This window comes from Hyperoodon ampullatus (assembly GCF_949752795.1).
Source record: "Hyperoodon ampullatus genome assembly, chromosome: 11".
NCBI classification, from domain to species: Eukaryota; Metazoa; Chordata; class Mammalia; order Artiodactyla; family Ziphiidae; genus Hyperoodon; species Hyperoodon ampullatus.
This window is the reverse complement of record NC_136924.1, coordinates 95359016-95373386: the sequence shown is the minus strand read 5'-3', so window position 1 is coordinate 95373386 and position 14371 is coordinate 95359016. Positions and strand designations below refer to the sequence as shown.

General features: G+C 39.9%; 1 protein-coding gene across 1 annotated transcript in view; it reads left to right on the top strand.

The window, feature by feature from the left end:
• The first annotated feature begins 6364 nt into the window (after window positions 1-6364).
• A2ML1 (alpha-2-macroglobulin like 1) overlaps window positions 6365-14371 on the top strand; it is a 42501-nt gene continuing 34494 nt past the window's right edge. The window contains exons 1-4 of the mRNA XM_079714499.1: window positions 6365-6447; window positions 6935-7118; window positions 7429-7591; window positions 8316-8368. Coding sequence (XP_079570625.1) covers window positions 6383-6447; window positions 6935-7118; window positions 7429-7591; window positions 8316-8368 — 465 coding nt within the window. The 5' untranslated portion in view covers window positions 6365-6382. The remainder of the gene's footprint in view (window positions 6448-6934; window positions 7119-7428; window positions 7592-8315; window positions 8369-14371) is intronic.

Genomic DNA, 14371 nt, shown 5'->3' with positions numbered 1-14371 from the left:
GGTACTGAAGTTTGGAGCAGAGAAGAAAGGAATTAGTTCTATCTGGAGCAGTGGAGTATATGAGGTGGATTAGGAATGCCTTCATAGAGGTATTAGTTGAATCTGGAAGGACAATGAGAAATTCTCCCAGTAGAGAAGAAAAGGCAATTCAGGCAAAGGGAATGGTATGAACAAAAGCATAGGTATGAAGAAGCAGTCTTTCAGGTTTTTTCCATCTGCTTTGCTGTGTCACTCTGTGCCTTCTGCTGATCATGTGGAACCCTCAATGCCCCAAACAGAAGTAAATATCTTTCTACAAATCTTTTTCTTTTTAATGAAAGTTGCAAGTTTTTTAATTTAAGAAATACTAGAACTAATTTAATTTGTCCTATTTTTTCTGACCTCCAGATCTTTATTGATTATCAATTATTATATTTTAATTTTTAATTGCATTAAAATACATAATATAAAATATACCCTTGGGCTTCCCTGGTGGCGCAGTGGTTGAGAGTCTTCGCCTGCCGATGCAGGGGACACAGGTTCATGCCCCGGTCCGGGAGGATCCCACATGCCGCGGAGCGGCTGGGCCCGTGAGCCATGGCCGCTGAGCCTGCGCGTCCGGAGCCTGTGCTCCGCAATGGGAGAGGCCACAACAGTGAGAGCCCCGTGTACCGCAAAAAAAAAAAAAATGTACCCTCTTCACCATTTCTAAGTGTACACAGTTCGGTGTATTCACATTGTTATGTCACAAGTCCACAGAGCTTGCCTTATTTTACTCTTCAAAATGTTAATTGCTTGAAAGTTGCTAACCCTACGAAAGGGTGCTCCATCATAATTTTTAATAACACTAAAGCAAAATTTGCAAAAAGCTTACTATGTGCCAGACACTGTGCTAGGCACTTTCCATTCATCAAGTCATTTGATTTTTATACCAACTCTATAATATAGGTGCTATTATTGTTCTCATTTTATAGATGAGGAAACAAAAGCATAGAGAGGTTAACAACTTGTCATGGGTCACACAACTAATAAATGGCATCCTCTGTACAGATTCTTTGCACAATTATCTTTCTTCTGCAAGCTTGGTGTCTTATGGTTGCTGGAGCAGTAAATAGATGTTTTAAATCTCCCTTAGCAGTGAAGTTAACTTCCTAGGTATCCAAGTTAAATACATGTAATGTAAATAAGCACCCCTCCCTAGCTTAGGTATTACTATTTTTTCATGGCATAGCTAATATATTATTGGACATGCACAGCTGGAACCACACCTGTCTCCATTCTCACTTCTCTTTTAGATCCACATGGTTGGAAAATGTTCAGCAGAATCCCAAAGTTAAAAAATCTTATAAACTAAAATCAAAGGACCAGGGTAAAAGAAGATTCTTGGCTGAAGAGAATGAAGGTGTATTTCTGTGATTTTAGAAAAGCTGTGAGAAGTAGATGTGTAGTGGTGGGCCCTGAACATGTTACAAAGGGAAGAAGAGGGGAAAAATTTTAAATCAGGAAATTCAAAGTAGGAGGAGAGACGGAAAAGGTGCCAAAGGAAGTATGCTAAGCAGGTTCTACAAACTTTCTTTCTTCATTTTTCAGTTCCTTTGTTTTGACATGTGAAACATTACGTCTACATTGCAGCTCAGAATGAATTATATTTTTGCTTTAGGCAGTCATTTATCTTTTAGAGTGATTAAAAATTGATTTAAATGCCTTTTATATTTTATTTGATATAATTTCCAGAGATCTTCATTTATTTGTGCAGTTTCTGTATGGTGTCTTATTCCAGGGGTCGGCATTTACTTTTTTCTGTAGATAATCAGATAGTAAATAATGCAGGCTTTGCATGCCACATAGTTTCTAATAATCCCGCAAATCTACTATAGCACAAAATAGACACTGATAATATGTAAACAAATGAATATTACTGTGCTCCAATAAAACTTTATTTACAAAACCTGTGAAAGGCTGGATATGACCAACAGGCCATAGTTTGTCAACCCCTGTTTTATCTTCTGACTTAATTAAGAACTCCCTTTAATATTGCTTGTAGCATAGATCTGCTGGCAATAAATTCTCTCAGCTTTTGTTTGTCTGAAAAACTCTTTATCCCCTTCATTATTGAAAGATACTTTTGCTGGGTATAGAATGCTGATTTCCATTTATTTTCCCCTCCTTTTAGTACTTTAAAGATGTCAATCCACTGTCTTCTGGATAATATTGTTTTTCATGAGGAGTTTGCTGTAATTCTTTTTTTTTCTTGTGTGTAGTGTGTCTTTTTTTCTCTGGCCACCTCCAAGACTCCCTATTTATCTCTGGTTTAGAGAAGTTTGAACATGATGGATTAGGTGTGTTTTATTTTAGCATTTATCCTGCTTGGACTTCTCTATGATTCCTGGATCTATTGTTTGATGTTTTTCATTACTTTTGGAAAACTCTCATGTGTTATCTCTTCAAACATTTCTTCTGCTTGTTGTTTCTCTCTTCTTCTAGGATTCCAATAACTTGTACATTAAACAATTTGATATTGTCCCACAGCTCTTGGATACTCTGTTCTATTTGTTTCTCCTCTTTTCTCTTGATGTTTCAGTTTGGGTAATTCCTAATGACCTATCTTCAAGGTAGATATTGGTTTATTATTTCCTCAGCTGTGTCAGGTTTACTAATGAGCCTTTAGGAGGAGCTGCTCATCTCTGATACCATAGTTTTTATTTTCAGCATTTTTTTTTGCGATACGTGGGCCTCTCACTGTTGTGGCCTCTCCCGTTGCAGAGCACAGGTTCCGGACATGCAGGCCCAGCAGCCATGGCTCATGGGCCCAGCCGCTCCGCGGCATGTGGGATCTTCCCAGACTGGGGCACGAACCCGTGTCTCCTGCATCGGCAGGCGGACTCTCAACCACTGCGCCACCAGGGAAGCCCTATTTTCAGCATTTTTATCTGACTTTATCACGTATGTCTTTATTCTCAAATTCCTTATCTGTTCATGGATGTTGTCCACTTTTTTCATTAGATCTTTTATAAGATTGCTCCCAGCCATTTTAAAGTCCTTCTTTGATACTATTAACATGTAGATCATCTATGAACCTGGTTCTGTTAATTGCTTTGTATTTTGAAGACAGGTGGTTGTCTTCTTCGTTATTTTTCTTTTGGTAGATTATATAATTTTTGATTGAATGCCAGACATCTTGTGTAGAATAGGAGGGATTTAGGTAAACACTATTTGTGCCTCTTCTCAGGCAGTTTAGCATGGTGGATAGAGTCAATCTAGTTAAAAGGTGAGGTGGAGTTAGGTTTTGCTTTGCCGAGATTACTTCCAGTGCACCATAAGCTTCAAATTCCTCTTAAGGTATCTTAGGCGTAGGGTGGGGTCTGGAATGCTGGAAAGATCTCTCAGTGTTTGTTCTCCACCCTCAACTCTCAACCTTCTTTATACACCTTGTAGGAGTATACAGAGGTAGTTTCTCTCCAAGTTCTTGCTCCTCTGCCAGTGGCAGACTGCTACTACTAGTTACTTGGTGTTTGCTAGGGTAGTGGTGAGGGGTAGGGTGGTTCTCTGTGGTCCTCTTCATTTTCAGGCTTAGGTAGTTTCTATATACCTGGACATTGGAGAATGAGATTTCTCAGGATTCCTGCCTCTACTCCCTACCTACCTCTGCTGTGTATCTGTGGCGGGTCTTGTGTGGGAAAGATTTTCCTGCCCCCCCTTCAGTTTTAGGAGACCTCTGAAAGTACTGGCCTAGAACTCTTGGCTGAGGACTGTTTCTTTTCCCTCCCCCAGGGTAGATTTTTTTTCCCTCTATCCTTTTCTTGGCAACAGTGGGTTTTTACCTGTGCAACAATGGGGGCAACAGTATTTGCTGCTCCTCCCCAGAGGCTTAAGACTTTTGAGAGAAGAGTATGGGCATCTGGGCCCTTTCCTGCAGTGATAGATAATATTGTCCACTCTGCCTGTACTACTAAGAGAGGCTTAATTTAGTCTGTCATCCTCTCCTAGTCTTTCTTGTGAGCACCTGGTCAAGGTCTTGGAAAAGAACCCGTGAGTAACAACAAACTTCCCTTGCTTCTGTTGCACACAGAGGTTTTTTTGGTAGTTACTCAAGCCCACATAGGCCTTTAGTAGTTCATTAAAACTTTAGCTGTATTTTTCTTACTTGCTTCTATGATGGCCCCAATACATCCCATGTTCTGGCACAGATGAGACAGTCCACACATCCAGTCTCTGCTCTGGAGGAACTGTGTCTCCTTAGATTTCAGGGTACTTAGTTGAGCTGCAGCCTTGACTCAGCTCTCAGATTCAACTTTTTGGTTCAAGAAAAGTTGTGATTTTGCAGTTTGTCTGGCTTTTCCTCACTGCCAGGGAGAGAGCAATGTTCTCTCCAGTTGTTTTTACATCTATAAAAGAAGTAGAAATTCCTAAAAATTGTTTTGTATCATATTTCCTCCCCCACCACTTCAGTTAGTATTGCAAACAATTCCTTTTGTCCTGAAAACATTATTTTAAATGGCTGAATAGAATTGCTTTGTATTAATATGGCAATTTATTCAACCAAGCTCATATTATTGGGCATTGAAATAGACTTAAAGTTTTATTTCCCCAGCATCTTTACCCCAACTCACTTCTTTCTTCCTTTTTTTTTAAACTGTGATTTTCTTCCTCCCTCCCTTCCTTTCTCCCTCCCTCCCTGCCTCTCTCCCTCCTTCCTTCCTTCCTTCCTTCCTTCCGGCTGTACCGGGTCTTAGTTGTGGCACACAGGATCTTTTAGTTGCAGCATTCGAACTCTTAGTTGTGGCATGCATGTGGGATCTAGTTCCCCGACCAGGGATTGAACCCAGGCCCCCTGCAATGGGAGCGTGGAGTCTTACCCACTGGACCACCAGGGAAGTCCACAACCCACTTCTTTCTTTAGAGAATTTCTCCTCCCCAATTCCATGTGGCTCTATGGGGCTGTCAATCACAGTAGCCTATCACTCAGGCCTCAGAATGACCCAGGAACTCCCAGTCATAGTAGCCTGGCTACAATGATTGATTCAGAAGTGAGCATGTGAAAGGAGGAACAAAATCTTCAGAAATTTCTATAACTTAGATGAAAATTTTTATCTACCAGGATCCTAGAGCTGGAGATTCTGGATTGAGGACTCACAGCTGCCATCTTTCCCACCACTTGAAGGAAATCCTATGTGAGGCAGGAGATGAGCAAATAAGACAGAAAGATTGGGGGGTGGGAGATGAGTCCTGGCAGGATCAAGTCTCTAATTCCAGGTCATAAAGTTTTCAGAGTTTCTCTGGTTCAGTTCTTTCTTTATGTCTGATCCTCCCCAGTTATTCAAAACTCTTTTTTGTTTAAGTTGGCTTGATTTGGGTTGGTCATTGGTCCTAGAAAGTATCCTCACTAATTTATACTTTAGGTGGCTTTCAGGTCTTGCCATTATAAAGAACACTGGGAAGAAACTCAGAGTGGACACATTTTCTGCATACGTGCCTGCCCTCATTCCCCATAAAAATACGTTCCCAGAATAGGAGTCAGAGAATATGCAAATCTGAAAGGCTCTTGATGTGTATTGTGAAATTGCCCTTTAAGATTGTCCACTTTGTATTTCTTCTATGAGTTTATATGTTCCTATTTCCATACAGTCACAATAATACTTATTATTAATTTTAAAAATTCCCAATTAGAGAAATGTATACGACTTTTGTATTCATACTGCTCCCATTCCTGTGCTCCCAAATATGTCTTTTTTTTTTTTTATTTTAAGTGAGTGAGTTTTTTTTTTTTTAATTTATTTTTGGCTGTGTTGGGTCTTCGTTTCTGTGCGAGGGCTTTCTCTAGTTGCGGCGGGCGGGGGCCACTCTTCATCGCGGTGCGCGGGCCTCTCACTGTCGCGGCCTCTCTCGTTGCGGAACACAGGCTCCAGACGCGCAGGCTCAGTAGTTGTGGCTCACGGGCCCAGTTGCTCCGCGGCATGTGGGATCCTCCCAGACCAGGGCTTGAACCCGTGTCCCCCGCATTGGCAGGCAGACTCCTAATCACTGCACAACCAGGGAAGTCCCCCGAATAAGTCTTAATAGAATAATAAAAAGAGAAAAAAAGATCCAATGGGGATGGGAATTTGGAATAAAGCCAGAAAAAAGGGAAGGATCTAAAGCTTGTTCTTAGAGCTTTACCGCTATGAATACTCAGCACGTTTTTTTCCCCCTCAAACAGGTTTTATAGACTGGCTGAGCCAGTGTGAATGTTTCAGGGAGAAATAAATTTGAGGAAGTGAATAGAAGCCCTACCTTGGTATACCACCTCTGCCTGAGGCCCCAAAAGGTGATTGGCTGCGGCATCAGCCGTAGCTCCATATATATGCTACAGTGGGTGAGCAGACCTCTGGTTCCTGGGCCTGAGGAATCTGTCCCACCCACAGAGATGTGGGCTCAACTCCTTTTAGGAATATTGGCCTTATTGCCAGCCATGGCAGAAAAACAACCCCTGTAAGTGACTGGTGTCAGCGTTGATTTAGGGCAGGCGGCTTCTTTGTCTATCCTTCTCAAATATAATTATGGGGAACAGGAGATAACCTCTGGTTTATTTTAATTTCCTTCTCATCTTTTCCCTTCTTTGGTTTCACTTTTCCTTTACCCAGAGAGAAAAGGTAAGATGACAGGAAGAAACTTAAAAAAAAAAAAGATATTAAAATATAGTAGCCTTCCAGTACCCTGTTCTCTGTAAGAGAACTAATTTCCTCCGTGGTACCCTAGGTCCAGGTTCTCAATGATGGTCTACTGGTGGGAGGTTTAAGGCTGTACACTGAGTTATCTGTTACTTTTCTGCTTCTCCCTTATAGAAAATAAGGTTCATAAAGACAGGGGCTTGGTCTGTTTAATTCATTGCTATAGGCTGAGTGCTCAGGAGAGGGATTAATTTTGTATTAAATAGATGAATCATTACTGCCCTGAAATCCTTTTGCTTCTTCAATAGAAACTACCTGGTGACGTTACCAGCTTTGCTTAAGTTCCCTTCTACTCAGAAGGTTTGTTTGGATCTGAGCCCTGGGTACGATGATGTAAAATTTACTATTACTTTGGAGACCAAGGGCAAGACCCACACCTTGCTAGCACATTCTGGATCGAAGACGAAGCTCTTACATTGCAAGTCCTTTTCGGTAAGTACAGGCTTAGCCCAACTGTAGTCCTCAACTTTCCTATTCTCCTCCCTGGGTATTCACTATAATTTCTCTTTAAGTATGTTTTCTGTAATTTTACTTTTGCCATGGCCTTTAAACCTATCTCTCCTAAACTTTAATTCCTGGACATAACTTCTGATATTATTCTCTGGCCACTTTTAAATGGCTCTACCCTTGCTACCCCCATCTAACTCATTTCTTTCCTTTGATTCTCCTTCTTGGGTTGAGACGGGTTGATTCTGTTCCCCCAATCTCCTACTCCTCCCCTGAGCTCCCTTGTCTTGGCCAGGTACCAACTCCTTCGGGTGGCACAGAAGAAGTAGCCACGGTCCGGGTGAGAGGAACTGGAAATAAAATCAACATTGAGGAGAAGAAAAAGGTTCTAATTCAGAGGCAGCAGAATGGCATCTTTATACAAACTGACAAACCTGTCTATAACCCAGGGCATGAAGGTAAGAGGCACACAGGTGGGATGAGATAAGAGCCTGGGAACAGCTGCACCCATCGGTAGAGGGGCTTTGCAGGTTGGTGGCAGGCCGATGGACCAAGGAAGAGAGGGGGGTCTGGAGGGATGAAGGGTTATGGGTGTTGAATACATGCAGTACTACAAACGCAAAAGACTAGTTGGTGGAGTTGCTACTGTGTGTGTGTATCTAAAACAAAATACAGGGAATTCCCCTGGTGGTCCAGTGATTAGGACTCAGTGCTTTCACTGCCTTGGGCCTGGGTTTGATCCCTGGTCGGGGAACTAAGATTCCACAAGCCGAGTGGTGCAGCCAAAAACACAAATAAGTCAATAAATAAAATAAAACAAAATACACATTTCTCTTGGAATGGAATTTGGCAGGTGTAACTAGATCCCTGGTTCTCACAGCAAGCTGCTTGTGTGCAAATCAGAAAACATCATCAAGGGCATTTGGCTGGAGCCCTGCGATTCGTATTTGTTCCTTCTGCCTTAGAAGGGGATTCCATTCTGAGGTTTCAAAGTCAGGAGCCATGAAGAAAAACTGTTTGGGGCGTGAGCTCTCTCTCAGACTAGGTTTTATTACAAAAGTAAAACCTGATGGGATTTCGCTGACTAAGAAGTATGTGTGCGGAAGCAGAAAGGGTGGAAGAAAGAAACATTCTGAGAGGGGAAAAAAATCCCCTTTGCTAATAATGCCTGTTTCCTTCTAGTGCATTTTCGCATCGTCACCCTCACCAGCAACTTTGTTCCAGTGAATGACCAGGTGAGAATTTAGTTGGGAAGAGGGACAGGGAAAGGGAAAGAGGTAGGGCTGACTGAGAGAGAACAGGGAAGAGGAGAAGAGATTCTTTCCAGGGGGGGAGGCCCTCTAGGTGCAGAACGCTTGTGGGAACTGGAGTTCTAGACTCCGAGCACACATCCAAATCGTCCCCGCCCTTGTCTGCCTGAAAACATGCAGAGGCATCTAGCTGCCATGTTTGATAGCTGAGAACATCAATTAGGTTAACATTCCTGAGAGATGGTTCCAGTTGCTGCTGTTTTTTAAGAGTTTCTTGCAAACTTCAAGACTTTCCCTCCAGGAGTGACACCTAGTGGCTCTGCAGTTCAAATACTAAGAAATAATTCAGGAGTGTATTTAACAGAAGGAAGAAATAAGAATATCCACCCCCACCATCTTTTTTTTTTTTTTTTTTTGCTATGAGGCAAGGTAATTTATAGAGCAGACAATTCTTTTAAGGTAAAGTTCTGTTGCCAAAGGTAAAAATGTGGTAACATTTGGTGAATACTTAAATTTTCCTTGAACTACTTGATCGCTAGAATCATTAGCCTTATGATAGGTTTGCTCTCAATTTTTTTTTTCTTTTGTCATTTCTAAGTGCTTTTGAAAGACCTCTCAGACACTCCTGGCTGTCTTCTTTTTCCTTCAGTTACAGCCCATGTATTCAAATGAAAATTTTAAAGATAATTTTGGAGAAAGCATTACTTATATTTCCATCTCCATGTTTTCAGAACTGCTGTTTCCTTTCCCAGTTCACAGGGAAGCTATAAGCTTATTATTAATTGGTAGCCTCCTGCAACCACTACTTTCTTTCCTGATTTAGAATTCTTTTCAGTTTCTTCTTCCTATCAGCTGTATTCTTTATCAGTTGGGTGTAATATTAAGTACTTACTTCTTAAACAGAGTGTTGATTCCAGAGCTGAAAAGAGGGTATGCAAGGGTTAAAGTGTAGCCACAGCCAGTTATTTTAGACTCTACTGCCCCCTGGAGGTTGATCTCATTAGCTACCCCTCTTACATTATCTTTCCTCTGCTCAAATTGAGCCGAATTGCTGAGAGGTGCTCTGATTTCCATAGCTATGCTCTATTTCTGTTGTCAAATTACTCCTTCCTCCTCACACCATTTCTTTAGTCAGCCCCCGCTCCAAGTTCCAACTTGAAATACTGAAAATTTGAAACACTGAATTTGAAACTCCAAATGAAACACTGAAAGTAACTAAACATTTTTTTACTAGGCAACAGAGTGGCAAAAATTGTGAGTTTACAAAGCTCAAGATTTTATCCTCAAGCAACTGAAGGATACATGACACTAACTGATTCTATCTAGCTTGGTTGCTGTACCCATTTATTCAGAAGCCTCAGGCAGCTTCCAGTGCAAATGCTATCTTCCTAGTTGAACACTTGTTTCCTTCCAGAGACTGCTTCTGCCTGACTGGTGTCCAAATCTGCTTCTTGACTCCCTATGTGAGAAAAGTACTTTGCTATCTGAGGAACTGGGTTTTTTGGTTTGTTGTGGGTTTTTTTGTAGAATTTATAGCAATCCACAGTAATCTCAGTGATACTTGCCTCCTTAATGTGTAAAGAGCCCGGTTTGTACATGTCCTATTCTTCCTTTCAGGAAGGAGGGCAGAATATTCTCCCCACCCCTTAACTGCCACCCCAAATGTGCCACTTTGGCATGTGGATTATTTTGAGCTGAAGGCAATCAAGGTCCCAGAGAGTCAGGAGAAACTTTTACTTCTTTCTTAAATGCCTAAAAGAATGTAGATGGGGGTGGGGGGTGTGTATGGGTGGGATTGGGCCAGAAAGAGAGCTATTACCTGAGATAACTTTTTTTTACTTTCCAGTTTTATTGAGATATAATTGGCATACAGTACTGTGTAAGTTTAAGGTGTACGATATAATGATTTGACTTACATCATGAAACAATTATTACAATAAGGTTAGTGAACATCTATCATCTCATATAGATACAAAATTAAGGAAGTAGAAAAAAATTTTCCTTGCGATGAGAACTCTTAGGATTTAATCTCTTAGCAACTTCCATATATAACATGCAGAAGTGTGAATTATATTTATCAGGTTATATATTACATCCCTAGTACTTATGTTTCCTGTAACTGGAAGTTTGTACCTTTTTTTTTTTTTTTTTTTTTTTTTTGTGGTGCGTGGGCCTCTCACTGTTCTGGCCTCTGCTGTTACGGAGCACAGGCTCCGGACGCGCAGGCTCAGCGGCCATGGCTCACGGGCCCAGCTGCTCCGCGGCACGTGGGATCCTCCCGGACAGGGGCACGAACCCGTGTCCCCTGCATCGGCAGGCAGACTCTCAACCACTGCGCCACCAGGGAAGCCCGGGAGTTTGTACCTTTTGACCATCTTCATCCAATTCCCCATCCCCCCATCCCCTGACTTGGTAGCAAAAAAATCTGATCTTTTTCTTTGCCATGCCTCATGGCTTGCAGTATCTCAGTTCCCTGACCAAGGATTGAACCTGGGCCTTCAGCAGTGAAAGCGCCGAGTCCTAATCATGTACCGCAGGGAATTTCCAAATCTGATCTTTTTCTATGAGTTTGTTTGTTTTTTAAGTATAATTGACTTACAACACTATGTTAGTACCTGTTACATCACATAATGATTTGATATTGCTAAACATTTCAAACTGATCTCCATAAGTCCAGTTGTCATCTGTCACCCTACAAAAATATTACATAGATTTGGGCTATACTCCCCACACTGTACATTTCATACCCATGACTCATTTATTTTGCAGCTGGAAATTTGCACCTCTTAATCACCCTCAACTATTTCTTTCCTTTCTGCACCCCACACCCATCTGACAACCACCAGTTTGTTCTCTGTATCTATGACTCTGTTTCTGTTTTGTTATGCTTGTTCATTTGTTTTGTTTTTTAGATTTCACATATATGTGAAATCATACAGTATTTGTCTTTCTCTCTCTGGCTTATTTCACTTAGCATAATGCCCTCTAGGTCCATCCATGTTGTTGCAAATGGCAAGATTTCATTCTTTTTTATGGCTGAGTAATATTCCATTATATATATATATATATATATATATATACACACACATATATATATTACATCTTCTTTTTAAAATTTTTTGGTTGCATTGGGTCTTCATTGCTGCATGGGCTTTCTCTAGTTGTGGCGAACGGGCTACTCTTTGTTGCACTGCACGGGCTTCTCATTGCGGTGGCTTCTCTTGTTGTGGAGCATGGGCTCTAGGCATGCAGGCTTCAGTAGTTGCAGTGCGTGGACTCAGTAGTTGTGGCTCGCAGGCTCTAGAGCACAGGCTCAGTAGTTGTGGCACATGGGCTTAGTTGCTCTGTGACATGTTGAATCTTCCTGGACCAGGGCTTGAATCCGTGTCCCCTGCATTGGCAGGTGGATTCTTAACCACTGTGCCACCAGGGAAGTCCTGCCCATTTTTTTTTTCTTGGGTTGCTTTTTTTGATGTTGAGTTGTATGAAATCTTTGTATATTTTGGATATTATCCCTTAATCAGATATATCATTTGTAAATATCTTCTCCCATTCAGTAGGCTGCCTTTTCATTTTGTTGATAGTTTCCTTCACTGTGAAAAAGCTTTTTAGTTTGATGTAGTGCCATTAAAAAATTTTTGCTTTTTCTTCCCTTACCTGAGGAGACATATCCAAAAAATAATTACTAAGACCAATGTCAAAGAGTTTACTGCCTATGTTTTCTTCTAGAATATTTATGGTTTCAGGTTTAACATTTAAGTCTTTAATCCATTTTGAATTTATTTTTGTGTATGGTGTGAGAGAGTAGACCACTTTGATTCTTTTGCATGTAGCTGTCCAGCTTTCCCAGTGCTATTTATTGAAGAGGATGTCTTTTCCCCATTATATATTCTTACCTCCTTTGTTGTAGATTAATTGCCCATATATGTGTGAGCTCACTTCTGGGCTTTCTATTCTATTCCATTGATCTATGTATCTGGTTTTGTGCCAGTACCATACCATTTTGATTACTATAGGTTTGTAGTATAGTTTGAAATCAGGGAGCATGATGACTGCAGCTTTGTTCTTCTTTCTCAAGATTGTTTTGGCTATTTGGCATCTATTGTGTTTCCATACAAATTTTAGAATTATTTATTCTGGTTCTGTGAAAAATGCCATTGGTATTTTGATAGGGATTGCATTGAGTCTGTAGATTGCCTTGGGTAGTATAGTCATTTTAACAATATTAATTCTTCCAATCCATGAACATGTTATATATTTCCATTGTTTGTATCATCTTCAATTTCTTTCATCAGTGTCTTATAGTTTTCTGAGTAGGTCTTTTACTTCCTCTGATTTATTCCTAGGTATTTTATTCTTTTTGATGTGATTGTAATTGGGATCATTTTCTTAATTTCTCTTTCTGATAGTGTGTAGAAATGAAACAGATTTCTGTATATTAATTTTGTATCTGTAACCTTACCAAATTTATTGGTGAGTTTTAGTTATTTTTTGGTGGCATCTTTAGGATTTTCTATGTATAGTATCATGCTGTCTATAAACAATGACAGTTTTACTTCTTTGGGAATCAATGTCTTGCTCCTGATCTTAGAGGAAGTGCTTTCAGCTTTTCACTGTGGAGTATGATGTCAGCTGCGGGCTTGTCATACATGGCCTTTATTATGTTGAGGTATGTTCCCTCTATACCCACTTTGTTGAGAGTTTTTTTTTCAATTATAAATGGATGTTTAATCTTGTCAAAAGCTTTTTATGTATCTATTGAGATGGTCACATGATTTTTATTCTTCAATTTGTTTGGTGTTTCACATTGATTGATTTGTGGGTATTGAACCATCCTTCCATCCTTAGGATAAACTCCACTTGATCATGTTGTATGATCCATTTCATGTACTGTTGGATTTGGTTTGCTAACATTTTATTGAAGATTTTTACATCCATGTTCATCAGTGATATTGGCCTTTAATTTTCTTTTTTTGTGACATCTTTGTCTGGTTTTGGTATCAGGGTGATGCTGACCTCATAGAATAATTTGTAAAGCATTCCTTCCTCTGAAATTTTTTGGAATAGTTTGAGAACTTTTCTCTAAATATTTGATAGAAGTCATCTATGAAGCCATCTGGTCCTGGACTTCTGTGTGTTGGGAGTTTTTAAAAAATTACTGATTCAATTTTATTAATGATAATTGGTCTGTTCATATTTTCTATTTCTTCCAGTTTAGTCTTGGGAGATTGTACATTTCTAGAAATTTGTCCATTTCTTCTAGGTTGTCCATTTTATTGATGGGTGATTATTCATGGTAATCTCTTACAAACCTTTGTATTTCTGAGGTGTTGATTGTCACTTCTCCTTTTTCATTTTTGGTTTTATTAATTTGAGCCCTCTCTTTTTTTTCTTGATGAGTCTGGCTAAAGGCTTATGAATTTGTTTATCCTTTCTGAGGAATCAGCTCTTAGTTTCATTGATCTTTTCTTTTTTTTTTTTTTTTTTTGCCTCTATTTCATTTATTTCTGCTCTGATCTTTATAATTTCCTTCCACTAACTTTGGGTTCTGTTTGTTCTTCTTTTCTAGTTCCTTTAGATGTAAGGTTAGGTTGTGGGGTTTTTTTGAGCTTTTTCTTATTTCCTGAGGTAGGCTTGTATTACTATAAACTTCCCTCTTAGAATTGCTTTTGTTGCATCCCATACATTTTGTATCATTGTGTTTTTGTTTCTGTTGTCTCCAAGTATTTTATTTTTTGATTTTTTTTCAGTGATCCATTGGTTGTCTAATAACATGTTGGTTAGCCTCCATGGGTTTATGTTTTTTGCTGTTTTTATCTTGTAGTTGATTTTTAGTCTCATAGTGTCATGGTTGAAAAAGATACTTGTTATGATTTCAGTTTTCTTAAATTTATTGAGATTCTTTTTGTGTCCTATCATGTGTCTATCATGCTATAATGTTCAATGTACACTTGAAAAGAATGTGCATTTGGCTGCTTTTGGATAGAA